Source organism: Leiobunum rupestre, chromosome 6 (genome assembly GCF_980474605.1).
Source record: "Leiobunum rupestre chromosome 6, qqLeiRupe1.1.hap1, whole genome shotgun sequence".
NCBI classification, from domain to species: domain Eukaryota; kingdom Metazoa; phylum Arthropoda; class Arachnida; order Opiliones; family Sclerosomatidae; genus Leiobunum; species Leiobunum rupestre.
In genome coordinates this window covers 42,438,779-42,454,182 of record NC_143389.1, presented here as the reverse complement: position 1 = coordinate 42,454,182, position 15,404 = coordinate 42,438,779, and the positions used below count along the sequence as shown (strand labels likewise).

At 36.1% G+C, this 15,404-nt stretch overlaps 2 protein-coding genes across 2 annotated transcripts; one reads left to right on the top strand and one right to left on the bottom strand.

Annotated features, from left to right (window-relative positions):
• Positions 1 to 2,737: 2,737 nt before the first annotated feature.
• LOC149941031 (uncharacterized) lies at positions 2,738 to 7,525 on the top strand. The gene is made up of 13 exons (XM_090179409.1): positions 2,738 to 3,477; positions 3,534 to 4,062; positions 4,118 to 4,265; positions 4,316 to 4,454; positions 4,509 to 4,827; positions 4,886 to 4,986; positions 5,042 to 5,350; positions 5,404 to 5,613; positions 5,666 to 5,776; positions 5,884 to 6,026; positions 6,086 to 6,311; positions 6,712 to 6,801; positions 6,862 to 7,525. The coding sequence occupies exons 1-13, from the start codon at positions 2,739 to 2,741 to the stop codon at positions 7,395 to 7,397; spliced, it is 3,600 nt and encodes a 1,199-aa protein (XP_090035535.1). The 5' UTR covers position 2,738; the 3' UTR covers positions 7,398 to 7,525.
• Positions 7,526 to 14,036: 6,511 nt separating this feature from the next.
• On the bottom strand, positions 14,037 to 14,725 carry LOC149941030 (uncharacterized). Its single transcript, XM_090179408.1, has 3 exons — positions 14,715 to 14,725; positions 14,101 to 14,656; positions 14,037 to 14,045 (listed from the first exon to the last, which is right to left on the bottom strand). Coding segments are annotated over exons 1-3 (567 nt in total). The 5' UTR covers positions 14,717 to 14,725.
• Positions 14,726 to 15,404: the final 679 nt, after the last annotated feature.

Below are 15,404 nucleotides of genomic sequence, written 5' to 3'. Positions count from 1 at the left end.
GGCAAAGCGCCACACGATCCTGCGAAATAATCACGTGACCACCATGGGCGTCTTAATGTCATGGCTGACCTAGACGCGTTACCATGGCCACGAACCAAAGTCAAACCCACGAGCAGGCTACGAATTAGTAAATAAAAACCTACAGGAATATATTTATATTTAGAAAGAATGACTATGAGACTATTGGTGGGCATAAAGGTAGATTTTTCTCCCGGAACGAGGCGTCAGTTTTATTGCGCCAATGAAATGCCGAGTAGTTTTTTTTTGGGAAAGGAGCTTATTTTTAAAGCATGAAATGTAATAGAGTCTTTCGTAATTTAAATTAGTAGCTATACTTTCACGATGGTTCCGAAACTAAGGGGGCGTGTTTGCTATTCACGCCTTCGAAGTTCGATTTCATTCTGAAAAGTTTCTTAGTCTATACGAAGCTTAACAGCTCAGTCTAATAGATTAAAACAAAGTAAAATTTTAAGTAATTTCTAAGCGGTGGATGGAAATTATTTGTCCCTATAGTCATCAAAGGCAGAGAGGGGTTGATTTCCTTATTTCCGGTTCTACTTATACAGGGTATTTCAAATGGTAATGCAAAAATTTGAAGGAGTTGAGAAGTATGCCTGTTTTTTTCCCCAGAGAGCTTCAAAGTGTGGCCTACTAGCCCCTGTAAGTAGGCTGCAACAAGCGCGAAACCAAGCAGCAAGGGAATGCGATCATTAGGGTTTGGGCTCGTGTGATAGGTAAAAAAGGACTTTGTAAACAAATCGAGGTAACCAGAATTAAAAAGGAAACTTAAACAGTATTTAAAGTCCCTGCTGCTTGGTTTTGCGCTTGTCGCAGCCTACTTCCAGGGGCTAGTAGGCCACACTTTGAAGCTCTCTGGCGCTCTTTTCACTCATCGTAGGAAAATGGGGAAAAAACACGCATACTTCTCAACTCACCCTCTATAACTCCTTCAAATTTCTGCATTACCTTTTGAAACACCCTGTATTGTTTACTGGGAGTTTCTATTCCTGGGATTTATATTATTTGGTCACTGACATAAATATGCAAGCGGAAGTGAGGAAACGGATGTTCCGTTCAATTGGCCATGCAGGTGCCAGCTAAAATTTTTATTTACTATTCTGATTGCAAACTATTCTGATTGCTCTATTATTCTAAATCAATAACTTCATATAAAAATTTAGCTACTAATAAGATTTAGTTAAAGTATTTAGTTAAATTTAAGTAAAAATCGCTTTTTAAATTATTCATTTAATGGAGTCAATTTTTTCTGGTCACGCTGATGTTACCCTTATGAAGTTAGACGTACGGGCAATGTTTTCAGTGGTATAATTAAGTTTCGCGGCTTTTTCTGATCAATGATGATTTTGTTTTGTAATGTTTTGGATTACTCTTTTTTTTTGTCCGACGGACCAGCCACTGAATGTGATCTGCTTGTAAAAATTTGATTTCTACCTACTTGAACGATAAAGTGTTGAGTAGTTTTTCGAGAAATATTAAATGCTTCTGATTTTACTGGTGTATAAAATTTCCATATTTCCCAAAGGCATTTGAACAATGAAGCCAATAGACGTAATATTTATGAGAACCAGGACCTGAAAGTTACTGTCTATATAGTGCTTGTTGAAATAATGGAAACTTTTCACCAGTACGGTATACAACAATTGTTTCCTTTTAACCAGGTAGATTTTTTTTGACATATTTAGGCCTAGCTAAAACACGACGTTCTGTTTACCGGTGAAAAGTTTCTATTATTTCAACAAGCAGTAACTTCAAACTTGCAGGTCCTGGCTCTCGGACAGTGTTTCTTTCAGGCATCTCTCCCCGGAAAAAGTCTACCGCCCCCCGGATCTTCCCCTTTTTCCGACGCCACTGCCAGGAGTACAGCTAGGCTAATACCCAAGGCACCACCTTAGGCCTAAGTCATCATGCGACTTATTGTTCTTGCTCCATTACAATGAGCGAGTTTCAATAACCCATCCGCCATCTATTGGCTTTAAAATTAATTATTAGAATGGTACTTTATCATAATAAAGGTTAGTAATAAAAAATAATCAGCTAGGCTAATAGTCAAGGCACCACCTTAGACACTCTCGGATGACTTGTACACCGAGTTCGCGTACTTAGTACTGTTAAAGGTACGGATTTTTAAGAGTTAACGAACTCTTATTAGCACAGTCAGAGGTACGACAGTAGAAGGAAAGTGAGGGTGTGGCATCGATCCCGGGTTCGGGTTTGGGTTCGGGATCGAAATCCGGGATTTAAGGGATGAAATGGGGGTAAAATCATCGAAAAGTCAATGTATTTAGGGTATTTCTCGCGACGATTTGTTTTCCCGTATATCAACATATTGTGTCCAGGCCAACTTGTTCATTTATCTACGCTTATCTCGAAAGATACTTGAACGTATATCTTATCAAGTTTTATCGTACGGAATAAGTTGAAATGATGTAAAAATTGATAACCTAGGCGGCGCGTGCGCAGATTCCCCGGGAGGCGCGGTTAATTTGAATTGAAGTGTTTTGACGTCATGGAATATTTGTTGTTAAAGTAGAATGGAAATATTTTTAAACTTCATTTTAATAGCATTAACGCGTAAGTAGTACTTAAATATGCTTAACACTTGAACCTATCTCACGAGTATTTCAAACGAATATTTTAAGTATGAGAAACGTATTGTTCTCAAATGATACTTGAATATACTATAAAAGAGGTTGTATAGCGTTGTAGGTATATTCAAGATGCCTAAAGCCCAACATATTTGCCCTACGTGCGCGAAAAGTTTCACTACCAAGTCCTCCTTAAATCGGCATGTTAGAGAAGTACACGGTGATAGACATACGTTTGTCTGTGAAGTATGTGGTAAGAATGTTGCTAGATTGGAACATTTCAAGAGCCATCAACGAACTCATGACTTGAACGCACCCGGCCCTTCCGAACCCATGGACCTGTCTCGCACACCGTCACCAATGCAACGTTCGCTAGCATCTTTCCGTCCACCATCGCCATACCGTCCACCTTCACCTAGTCTGCTTCAAGAAATTCAACTGGAATCTATCCAACCATCTACAGCGGATTTACCCAACAACCCAACGCCATCACCTGTTCCCGCCTCATCAATACTTGATGAAACACCACCAGCATCTCCAAGTATGGTCCAGGCCTTGAATGATACGTTAGCATCTATCCGTTACAATGCTGAAGACTATGATATTGATGCGGGGATGTTTATCGGACGTTACCGAGCCGCTTTCAGTAAATTTCTAATGGAAAGACTCACCAGTAAACGTGGAATTAAATGGTTCCTACTCGTAAGATCTGTTTATATGAGACCTTTAGGGGGTGAGGAACAAAGAGCGGAAGTACGACCCTATTTCCGGAGCACTATGCAAACAACATTAACGCCCGATGTCATTGAAAGCCAGCTGAATGAATGTCTTGAAACAATACAGTCAGCAGCGGAAAACTTTGAAGCGACAGGTATGTACTAAAATTTATAAGTTATATTTTGAACTAAAACATTATATTTTTGATAGGATCGGGTTGGGTAATTGACCGTGTTCTGTATGTAGAATTAAATGTAGCATCTTACCAACCGTTGCGAGGGTCATCGTATATGGAACTACCTGAAAAACTATCTCGACGTCACGCGATTCTTAATATTAGAAACGAAAATGACGAGAAATGTTTTCTCTGGTCAATTCTCGCTAAACTTCACCCAGTTCCTCGGACTCAAAACGCTAATCGTGTTTCCAAATATACACCTTATGAAAATGAACTTGATACCAGTGATATATCTTTTCCTTTCAAATTAAACGCTACGGAACTTAAAAAATTTGAATTAATGAATAATTTATCAATATCTGTGTTCGGCTTTTCGGGAGACATATTCCCCCTTTACGTAAGCGCTAACAAGTGTTGTAAGGAAAGGGAGGTTGATTTGCTATACATCACCGACGAAACTAAAGATATTGACGATGGGAATAGACATTACTGTCTTATACGAGACCTAGGAAAACTGCTACAGCATCTAACAAAACACAGAAATACAAGTTATTATTGCAGGTAATTTAGTTTCCAATATATTAGTTTGAAATATACTAATTATTTTCTGTATTAGAATGTGTCTTCACCGATTCAGTGGAAGCAACGCTGAACAGCGACGTGATGCGCATATCGAAGAATGCGCCACTCACGGCGTCCAAAAAACAGTTTTCCCTACTAAGAAGAAGACGGTTTATTTTGATAAATATGAGTGGACAGAAAAGGTAAAAATAAAAATTATTTAATTTAACTCTTAATGAAATGAAATTATTAGGTGCAGTATGTATTTTACGCCGATTTTGAAGCAATCCTACCGAGAGTTCAAGGATGTGATCTAGATCCCGATATAAATACCAGCAAAGTAAACATGCACATCAGCTGCGCGTATTCGTGGGTGTTTGTTGGACCTGACGGTAAGTTATTTGACAAAATTCCCTTTTAGATATATTACAATAGGATACTTATAGGTGTACCTGTTCGAACCGATTGCTATCGAGGACAAGATGCAACTCGAAGATTTCTGGAGTCTATTCTGGAATTAGAGAAGGAGTTGATGGAACTCATTGAGACAAATGTACCAATGATTATTACCCCGGAGGAGGAGGAACAGTTTCAAGCTGCTACGCATTGCTACATTTGTCAGAAGCAGCTAAATCAGGGAAATATGCCCGCTGTTCGAGATCATTGCCATTTCAGCGGCAAATATAGGGGGCCAGCGCATAACGTCTGTAATCTTCAAAAGAAAGTTCCAGAATTTATCCCTATTTTCCTTCATAACCTTAGCAGGTGAATTTATTAAGTTAATTAACCAGGAAATAAACCTAATAATAATAAATCTTCATAGATACGATTTACATCTTATATGTCAGGAGATTGGTCATTTTAAGGAACAGACACTTGACTGTATTCCTTCCACTAGCGAAAATTATATTTCGCTGAAACTAGGTAAAATATATTTAATTATGAATTTAACCTTAACATTAATTTTATTGTTTTTTAGGGAGATTTCGGTTTTTAGACTCTTATCGATTTCTAAGTGATAGCCTCGATGCTCTAGTATCTAATCTCGTTTTGGAAGGAGCCAGTAAATTCCAGATTGTTAAGAAATATTTTGAAAGTGAGAAAGTTCAACTGCTTTTGCGGAAGGGGGTCTACCCATACGAGTATATGGACGATGAAAAGAAATTTGACGAGACGATGCTGCCACCTAGAGAAGCGTTTTTCAGTTCATTGAAAAATCAAAATATTTTAGAATCTGATTATTTACACGCCCAAAATGTTTGGACAGCGTTTAATATTCAAACATTAGGTAAAATTACTATAGTATAAATATTTCAAATCTCTTAACCTCGGTTTTCGTAGGGGAATACACCGACTTCTATGTGAAAAGCGATGCGTTGCTCTTAGCCGACGTTTTTGAAAATTTTAGAACATTATCTATAACCCATTATAAATTAGATCCCGCTCACGCTTACACCGCACCAGGTTTAGCCTGGCAAGCAGCTTTGAAGATGACCGATGTTCGCCTCGATCTCATACTTGATATAGATCAACACTTATTTATTGAAAAGGGTAACGCTTTTGTGATATTTTAAATATTATTGTATTTACATTGAATTTTTAGGGATTCGAGGCGGTGTTTCAATGATCTCAACTCGTTATTCTGAAGCGAATAACAAATATATGGCCGACACATATGATTCGTCTAAAGAGAGCAGTTATATATGCTATTTAGGTAATTTACATTTTTAAAAAAATAAATAATTTTTTTTATTTTTATTTTTTTATTTTTATTATTTTAATTTTAATTATATTAATTAACTTAATTTAACTTAATTGAAGATGCTAATAATTTGTACGGTGCTGTTATGTGTGAACCACTACCGCTAGGCGACTTCCAGTGGGTTCAGGAGGATGATTTGCAAACACTCAGTGAAAATATTCTGAGTATTCCCAATAACGTTGAAAACGGATACATTTTAGAGGTAAATAACAAGTGTTATAATTATTGAATTATATTTTTAAAGAATTGTTTCCTTTGCAGGTGGATCTTGAATATCCTCCAGAGTTGCATGACTTACATAACGATCTCCCAGTAGCGGCGGAATCTAAAGTTATTACACATGATATGCTATCTCCATACTCCAAAGATCTCTTAGGAAAATTAAATATTAAGGAGAATCAAAGTCTACCAAAACTTCTTCCTAATTTAAATAATAAAGAGAAATACATAGTACATTACCGCAATTTAAAATATTATGTAGAATTAGGTTTGAAAATAACCAAGGTTCATCGAGCTCTAACCTTCACTCAAGGAAAATGGTTAGAAAAATATGTTAGATTCAACACTGAACAGAGGAAATTATCCAAGAGTTCATTTGAAAAGAATTTCTGGAAACTAATGGTTAACTCTGTTTTCGGGTAAATCAATTTAAATAATTTATTGCTGTTTTTTCCCTTACTTCATTTAATTCTTTAGAAAAACAATGGAAAATTTACGGAAGCATATAAATTTCGAGTTGATTCATAAACCAGAAAGAATGTTAAAAGTTACAAGTTCCCCGCAGTTTGAACACTTTACCATCTTTAATGAAGAGTTAGCCGGCGCTCATAAGAAGAGAGCTAAAATTGTTCTTAACCGGCCTATATTTACCGGATTCACCATTCTAGATTTATCCAAGGAGCTCATGTATCGGTTCCATTATGGATTCATAAAAAATACGTACGGGGACAAAGCATCACTATTATTTACAGACACTGGTAATTTAATTTAATATGCATTTTTTATTTAAATAGTACTAATATATAAAATATTTACAGACAGTTTAACGTACAACATTAAGACGGATGATGTTTATAAAGACTTTGAAGTTCATAAAAACCGCTTTGACTTCTCTGATTATCCACCTTCGCATTTCCTTCATTCTAATCAGAATAAAAAAGCTCTCGGTTATTTTAAAGACGAGACAAATTCGCAGTTAATTCAAAGCTTTGTAGGACTTCGTCCAAAGCTTTATTCTATTAAATTGTACGGGGAGTCTAAGACCGCTGAAGAGATAGAAAAGGAGTTGCGATTGGGGAAATCTTTAGAGTCAATTTTAAACCATAAAAAGGTTTGTAAGGGCGTTGCCATGAACGTTATTAGAAACGTCATCCGCCACGAAGACTATGAACGTTGTCTTTTTAATCAAGAAACCATGTCAGCCGAGATGATGCGTATAGCTAGTTTCAAGCATGAACTATTTACTATAAATACTAGAAAACTTTGTTTATCACCAAATGATGATAAGAGATACATTCTACCCTGCGGGGTTCGTACATTAGCGCACGGTCATAAAGATATTGAAAAATTATAATGAATGCTTGTATTTATGTATATATAAAAAAAAAACTGCTATTGCTATAAATTGTAAAAAATTATTTTATTGAATACATTTTGCACATAAACTCTTTAATCATTTTATCGTTTACATATTTATCTTTCTTAAACCTAGACACAATGTTATACATTTCTATTCCTTTACACCTGTTTATAGCAAAATAGATACAGAATGCTCCACACGTATTACTAGAATTACTCTGTAATTGATTAGAATTAAAAGTTACAGTTTTACTGTTTCGTTCAATAAAGTCATTAAATTTAAAATAATCTGGCGGGTTTCCAAAGGAATCCATGAATTCACAATTTTTATGTTTAGAAAAATATATTAGAACCCAGTGTTCTCCAGGTTCAGCACTCGTATCGGTATTTACAATAAATAGAGAAGGGAATATTTTTACGTATTTAGGTAGCTTGTCAGCCGCGAACACGCCTTGAAATATACTTTTAGTACTTAAATCTTTTTCAAGTATTTTAGTTATCTGTAGCGAATCCATTAATTACTGTAATCGAAAATCACGGTTCGATTTTTATCAATTTCAATCAAATTTTGAAACTCGGCGTAAATTAGAATGGAAATCGTCTCCGGTAACGGTTTTGCAAATTTTAATTCTAATCTCAGGTTACTGTTTTTTACAAGATGCAAGTGATTAGCGTTGTTATTAAGATCCGAGGTTAAATTGTACGCGAATAAACAATTTCCGTTAGGGTAATCTTCCCGACTTATCTGATTCCCTTCATCTACGTTCCACTGATTAGTTTGAATGAAAAGATTGCAATACGCTTGAATATATAGATTTTCCTCAAAGTTTAGAGATAACGCCTTATGAGGGACGCTGCTACCGTCAATGTACAATCCAATGCTTGATAAATCGAAATGTTGAAAGTTGTACGGGGATTTTTTCAAATCTCCTAGAAACGCTTTTTGTTCCACAAACCCGATAACAACTTTCTTAGGTGCTTGTCCGGTAAATAAATGATCTTGCACACTAGCCATAAGTCCAGCGGGTATAGAAAATGAGGTGCACTCCGAACGAGTTACAGGATATTTAGCGGTTCCATATTGTAACGCCTTGGCTTGAGCGAGCGATAGTTCCGGTATCACTTTAACTTTCCTCAGATAAAGGGAAGCTGATAAAATCTCCACTTTACATTTTACGTCGGAATGAACGCAAAAAGCTGCTCTATTTTTATCGAATTTAAATTTCAAATCAACCATATTTAATAAAAAGCGTGGTTGTTGACATAAATCAGTATGGACTACGCCTAACAAGTCAATCGCCCCTTTTTGCGCTAAACTCGCTCGTTTAGAGAAACCATCGTTATCGAAAAATGAATCGAACTTTCCAGGCGTATCCCGATAGAAAAGTGAACTCGTTAAATAACTTTTTTTCGCAGAATCTCCGAACGTTAATAAAGTTTGTATCATACTTTTATAAGCGTAATTTTGACTGGAAGGTGTTACTGATCTTTCATTAAGAAATACGTGGACGTCGCTAAAAAGCGAATGAAGAAACAAATTCTCGGGGGCGATATTGTCGGCTGGAGTTCCGGCGGCCCCACCCGCAACACCTGGAACCGCGGGTTGCGGTAGTTGACCATTATCTTTAGTTACCTTAACTCGAACGTGCAGCAAAGTTTGTGAAAGGTCTATATACGTTTCAGAGTTACCGTTGATAGAAAATGTAATTGATGCGTTATCAACTATATTTGATATTGGATTATACTCAACCCATTCTCCACCAATAATCGAAGATTGTGTCATAGGTACTTGAAACAAATCTAGCTCGGAATTTATACACTCAACTGAGTGCGGGTGTAAAAGGGACATTATGAGAATATATCAGAACGTTTAGGGAACCGTCCTTTCGCTATCCTGCCTGCTGTTGAAATGGCGCTTTTCGATTGAGTTCGTTTCCTTTTATTTCCGGAACCCGTCATTCTTTTAATATGATCCGTAGCTGAAGATGTTAGTCTCATGGCTTCATCAGCTGCTGAAGCTAAAGTTTCCCTTCCAGCGTTAATAGAATGCGATTTAAGCGCTGTTTTAATTGGGACTCCGCTAACAACATCGGTCGCTACTTTCGCTCCGGTACTTAAAAGTTTTTTTCCCAAGTAAGTAGCGCCTTTCTTCAGTAAAGGTACCGCGAATCTAAACGCTGAAGATAATATATTTCCTAGTCCATGTCCTCTTTGCACGGCTAAACCTCTATATACAGGTATTCCACCGAAACCAACCTGGTTTAAATAGTAACTTTCATAATCAGTTCTTGAAGGTGAATATTCAGACCTCATGATGTTAACTGTTCGCTCTCTTAAGCTAGAATGAAGGTGTGTCCTGAATGATTAAAGGTTTATAGTGAAGTCCACATTTTACGGGGTTTAAAATGTAATACAACGTGAGCTTTTCCACTATGAAACTGTATTGGCTCACCTAAATCATCTGTTATATTAATCTCTATAGTCTTAATATTATTACACACGACTGGTAGGTAATGAGGTTGTGAAAATATTTTTGTAGTTGTTTTCCCATTAGACTCGGCTTTCTCTTCGACGCTTATGATTCTTAATAGAGGTGCTAAACTATCCCCAACAACGCTATTTTCAACCAGATCGGAATAAACGAATAAGGAATGTAACCCAGCGTTCATATCAACTGGGTAGGGGGTTATCATTGAATTTAAAATGGTGAAATCATTATCTCTTCTATCCTTAAAACCTAGTAAAATCGATAGATCGGGGCCAATTACAGCTCTGATTTTCGGTTGCAATTTAACTTTAATTCGATTAGAATAATTTAAATAAGCGAATGTAACTTGTTCTTCTTCTTGGTTGTGGACGTTCATAACATGTAATAGTTCTTCCGGAGTTTTATAAAAACCCGCGGGAACTTCAATTATTTTATCATATTCGAGAGGGTCTTTAACTAGAGGGTTATCAGTCATTTTATCATATTCGAGAGGGTCTTTAATAACCAATAGATTAGGTTTTCGAACGTTATGCCATGTCCGAGGATAGCTTATTTCCGCTAACCCAACTTCGTACTGTTCCTCAAATCTTAACGGTTCAGCTAAATACGTTCGAAATTTACCAACGCTATTATCTTGGTAATATAATGACGAGGAATCTGAAGGTAGCGTTACGTAAAAACTCATTTTAAATCCACTTCTTGTATCCAAGAATTAAATGTAGGGTCGTAATCTTGCCACTTGACATACAGTTCTACGCGACCGTCCGATTTTTTCCTCTTTTTTATTACTTTTTCGATTATGAAGTAACAGTCTTTTAAATCTCGACCAACAATCTGAACCTCCTCTCGATAGAATACTCCTAAAATGGGGTTAGAATTTAAATCCATCAGCTTATATACAGGTGGGTCACGTGGTAGTCTCTCAGCTATTTTAAACAATTCTGTAGTAAAATTCGGGTTATATTTCTTATCGAAAATTGATAAATTTCTACTTATTCTACAAATATCTCCAATTTCAAACGCGTATGTTAACGGAGGAGAAAAATTTACCGAACCGTAAAGATTTTTCCATATTTTAGCAGAGTTATCTAGAGTAACTTCCGCGGGTTTACATTTAATTGATCTATGATAACTATTGTTATAAGCGTTTATAATATCATCTAAAACGTCGATATATTTAAGGGTGTTATTCTGCGTGAAATAGCGATATAAACGAGATTTAAAACTTCTAATGAATCTTTCAATAATGGACGCTTTCATTTCCGATCGGGTAGCGAAAAATTTAATGTTCCTTCTTTCTAATTCACTCTGCACTTCTTGACAGACAAATTCGTTTCCATGATCACTTTGAATTCTTTTCGGTTGACGGCCTTTTTCAAAAACGTTACGTAACGCTTCTAAAATTGTTACACCTTTCTTATTTTTAACCGCTACAGCCATAGCGTATTTGCTAAATATGTCGATAATACATAATACGTAGCGAGATCCTGAATTATATTTAGACAGCTTCTGAAAATCTGCCAAGTCCGCTTGCCACTGTTCGTCAATTCCATAAACAATAGTTCGATTTCGTTTGAATCGTCTTCTAGCAGGTTTATGCAGCGTATATGTATCCTGCTTTATTAGAAATTGTTTTACTTTTTCCAATGAAACCTTTAAACCTTTATGTCGAGCTGAATTATAGAGCGCTTGAACTCCAGCGAATGACCCTGGGTCTGCGGGGTTAGTATAGATCTGCTCAAGTTCTTTCTCCATATTGGGTAATATTTTGATGTAATGGCATGTAACGCCAAAAAAGGAAATTAAATAATTCTAATATTATAATAACTATGATAATTAATACAGCTGTGATAATTTTCGGTGATTTTGAAAATGATTGTGATAAATAGGCTAAAAGTCCTAAAGAGACCGTTTCTGTACAACCTTCCATTGTAGGCTTATACTATGAAATGAGAACAAAATTATCAGGTTAATATATTTTATTTAGTATGTATCCAAGATCTTAGAGGACTAGGTGAAGATGATGATAACATTGAACTACTTGGTGGTGTATGAAATACAGCGAATGTTTTTAACAGTGTCAATCTTACAGGATTTTTAATTAAACGTTTTGAAATATTTGACTTATGAATGCCCTCGTAAAACTCTGTAACTCCTATAGGATCAATCGCTGTTCCAGGCGTTTTTCTCACAGCGTCATACAAAAGATCGATTATATTAGATCCTCCAATCACTTGTCCTCGAATAGAAAGCTCTCCTGAGTTAGTCCATCTAATATATCTCGGATCTTCCGTAGTCGCTCGGTATAATGAAATCGCATCACTAACATAAGTTGCAGGTAGAGAATAAGATATTTGCGCGAACCAGGTTTTAGGCCGTTCAGAGTTTTCAATAACGGGAGAGATTTGCTCTTTACGTACGTAAGTTAACCGTCGTTGGAGAGTTTGATTGTATAATGCTAATTTCTCTGATTCGTTTAAATCTGGATTATCTAGAATAGATTTCATTTCATCATCGAGTGTCTTCTCTTTTTGAAGTTCAGGTGTTTCTTCTGTTTTGGAAGGTGGAGTGTTTTTTAATCTCTCCATTACATCTTCAGGTACTAGAAGCATTTTTCGAGCCATCATCGGTTTATAGCTCGGCTTATTGCACTTCCGGCGACTGAGCTAACGATAGATAGCAGTGGCGCTAATAAAAATGGAAGAAAACCACCTTTTTGTACCAGTATCTTTCGTCGTTTTGATATAGGATTCTTCTTCGACACGTTTCGTATAACCGCGCTATGTTTCTTTAACCGCTTACGATGACGTTCTGACAGTTCAATTGTTCCGTGTAATACATTTATACAACATTCAACGAGAGCCAGTATAGCTTCCTTGCTAGCGTATTTAATAGCTGTCTTTCTTTGATTTAGATTACAGGATGTCAGGAAACGTAGAAAGTCTAGGTTTTCCTTTACTCGTTTTGAGACATCCATTTAGAGATTTTCTTAGCCTTTCTTAAAGCGCAATGAACAGTTTCGGAATGAAAAGGGCAGTTTAATTCAACGTCTTCTAGTTCTGATAATTTAGGACAACCGGTATCTTCGATGTTAGTTACTGGAACACCGAGGAGTGTCGATAATACTGCAGCTTTTTCTAAACCTTTGGTGAAAAACGAAGTAGCTTTTTCCGCTATCTGATTGCAAATGTCACGTCTCGTTCTGTAAGGACGTTCGCCGTCATCCCATCGAAGATGACAAATGTTATGAGATATCCATCTGCATTGTCTTTTATTTTCGTTTGAAAGCTCTTTGAAAGGGCATGGAGATTTGAAAGTAAACACTTCCGATTCTTCAGTTTCTAATACTACGTAAGCTAATTCTTTAATAATCCACTCTCGATTAACCCTAAAAAAATTCCCTTCTATAATACACTTCATTTTGGAATAAAGACAGCCGATTCTTCACCCGGTATTAAACCTGTTCGTAGTAAATACTGATCTGGGGTGTGAGGTTTCAAGTCAACTAATAAATACCCAAATTTCCGTGACGTAGCTTGTTGAAACGCATCAATAACGTATTTGCTATTGGTTGGAGATATCTGCCTCGCGAGATGATAAATTGTTGATTTATCTCGTGGTGATTTAAAAATAAATAGATAATGAGCATTTAAATTTAAAGTTCTTATTTCTTTTCCGGGGTAATAAAGGTTTTGCATTAAAATTAGTACGGAGGTGTTTCTGTGATGAGATCCACGAATAAATAAATTAGTTACATCTTTATTATTAGATATCTCGCATAACAAATCGTCTAAAATAACTAAATTCCTAATTTGCGGGTTTAATATATTAACATCGAGTAACCCTTCGTGAAACTCGACTGAAGGTGTGTGTTCTAATATTGATTGAAATAGTTTCGGCTGATACTCGGTATAACACCATATTATCCTCTCCGGAGGAGGGGATATACAGGTCTTCTTATATTGAATCAACCGTCCCACCAGGAATGACTTTCCGCATTGGGTGGACCCGGCTACAAGCCCATTCATTGGATGTTGTAAGCTTAAATCCATAATGGTAAATGAGAATCGGAACATTAGTGCAATCAATTTTATTAACTTTTTAACAAGTTTTTAGCATTGCATATTATTAGTGACATTATATTATTTAAAATTTCTTTCGACAATTCACAGCGAATAGTAAACATTTCAATAATATTTTCACAATCTACCGACATAATTATTTCATAAAAATGCAAATCTACGCGCTTAGAATAATCCGTCATGATACAATCATGCTGGAGTTGAGATGGATGATCAATTTGACAGCCATTGCACGCTTTCTTAAGAGCTTCGTGTAATTGTTTAATTACAACGTTAGTCATCGCCTCCTTTATTTCCTTGATTTTCTTTAAACACTTCTGAATAGACTTGTACTGGTCGAGGAAATTCAACCAAGAAGATTGAGCGAAAGCTACCCCCTCTTTAGTCGGTAACAGTTTTCCATAGTTTACTCCATAACCATGGTACATTTGTCTAACATCTAAAACCTTTTGTTCGGCAAATCTATGAACCGAAAACCGTTTAGTTTCAGAACCTGTGAAAACCCACGAAGTTTCAGCTTCGTTATTGAAATAAGCTTCAATGGCATCTTTCTTTGTCCATAGCTCTTGCAGTTCCGCTTCTGTTAGTTTGATACCCTTTGTTAAATCTAATAGACCGCAGTAGATGGTTTCATCTGCATAAACGATTAACCCTTTGTCAGCAGACACAGGAAATGAACAATTCCTATAAAATAAATACATTAAGACAAAGTTAAGAATTATCACTGAGTATTCCTACTTACATTTTAAGGTTCCTCGAAGTCACTTCCAATACAATTCAGATGGTGAACTTTCTAAATATGGTCTTACTATTATACGGTTTTCCCTTTTTATACTCTGAAATTATTTATCTTCGATATCTTATTTTTTAAAATGGAGTTTAAAATTAATTCCATTCTACGTATACGCATTTTGAAGTGTATCGCGTTACGTATATAGGAATTTACCCGGTCCTCATACGGAATCACGTGTACAATTACAATACTTGAGAACGATACGTTTCTCATACTTAAACTTTAGATATTCGTTTGAAATACTCGTGAGAAAGGTTCAAGTGTCAAGCATATTTAAGTACTACAATGATATTAAAATTAAGTTTAAAAATATTTCCATTCTACGTCATTTTAACAACGAATATTCCATGACGTCAAAACACTCAAATCTATGTTTTAAATTCAAATTAACCGCGCCCCAATCCGCGCACGTTAACCGCGTCCCATATTCCATGACGTCAAAAAACTCTTAAATTCAAATTAATCGCGTCCCCCGGGGTAATCTGCGCACGCGCCGCCTAGGTTATCAATTTTTACATCATTTCAACTTATTCCGTACGATAAAACTTGATAAGATATACGTTCAAGTATCTTTCGAGATAAGCGTAGATAAATGAACAAGTTGGCCTGGACACAATATGTTGATATACGGGAAAACAA

What these genes read in the sequence shown, in the direction of transcription:
- LOC149941031 (XM_090179409.1), top strand. Translation starts at nt 2,739, where the DNA reads ATGCCTAAAGCCCAACATATTTGCCCTACGTGCGCGAAAAGTTTCACT. An exon ending in AAAACGGATACATTTTAGAG is followed by an intron (nt 6,027 to 6,085) that starts GTAAATAACAAG and finishes TTTCCTTTGCAG; the next exon opens with GTGGATCTTGAATATCCTCC. An exon ending in AAAATATTATGTAGAATTAG is followed by an intron (nt 6,312 to 6,711) that starts GTTTGAAAATAA and finishes TCACCATTCTAG; the next exon opens with ATTTATCCAAGGAGCTCATG.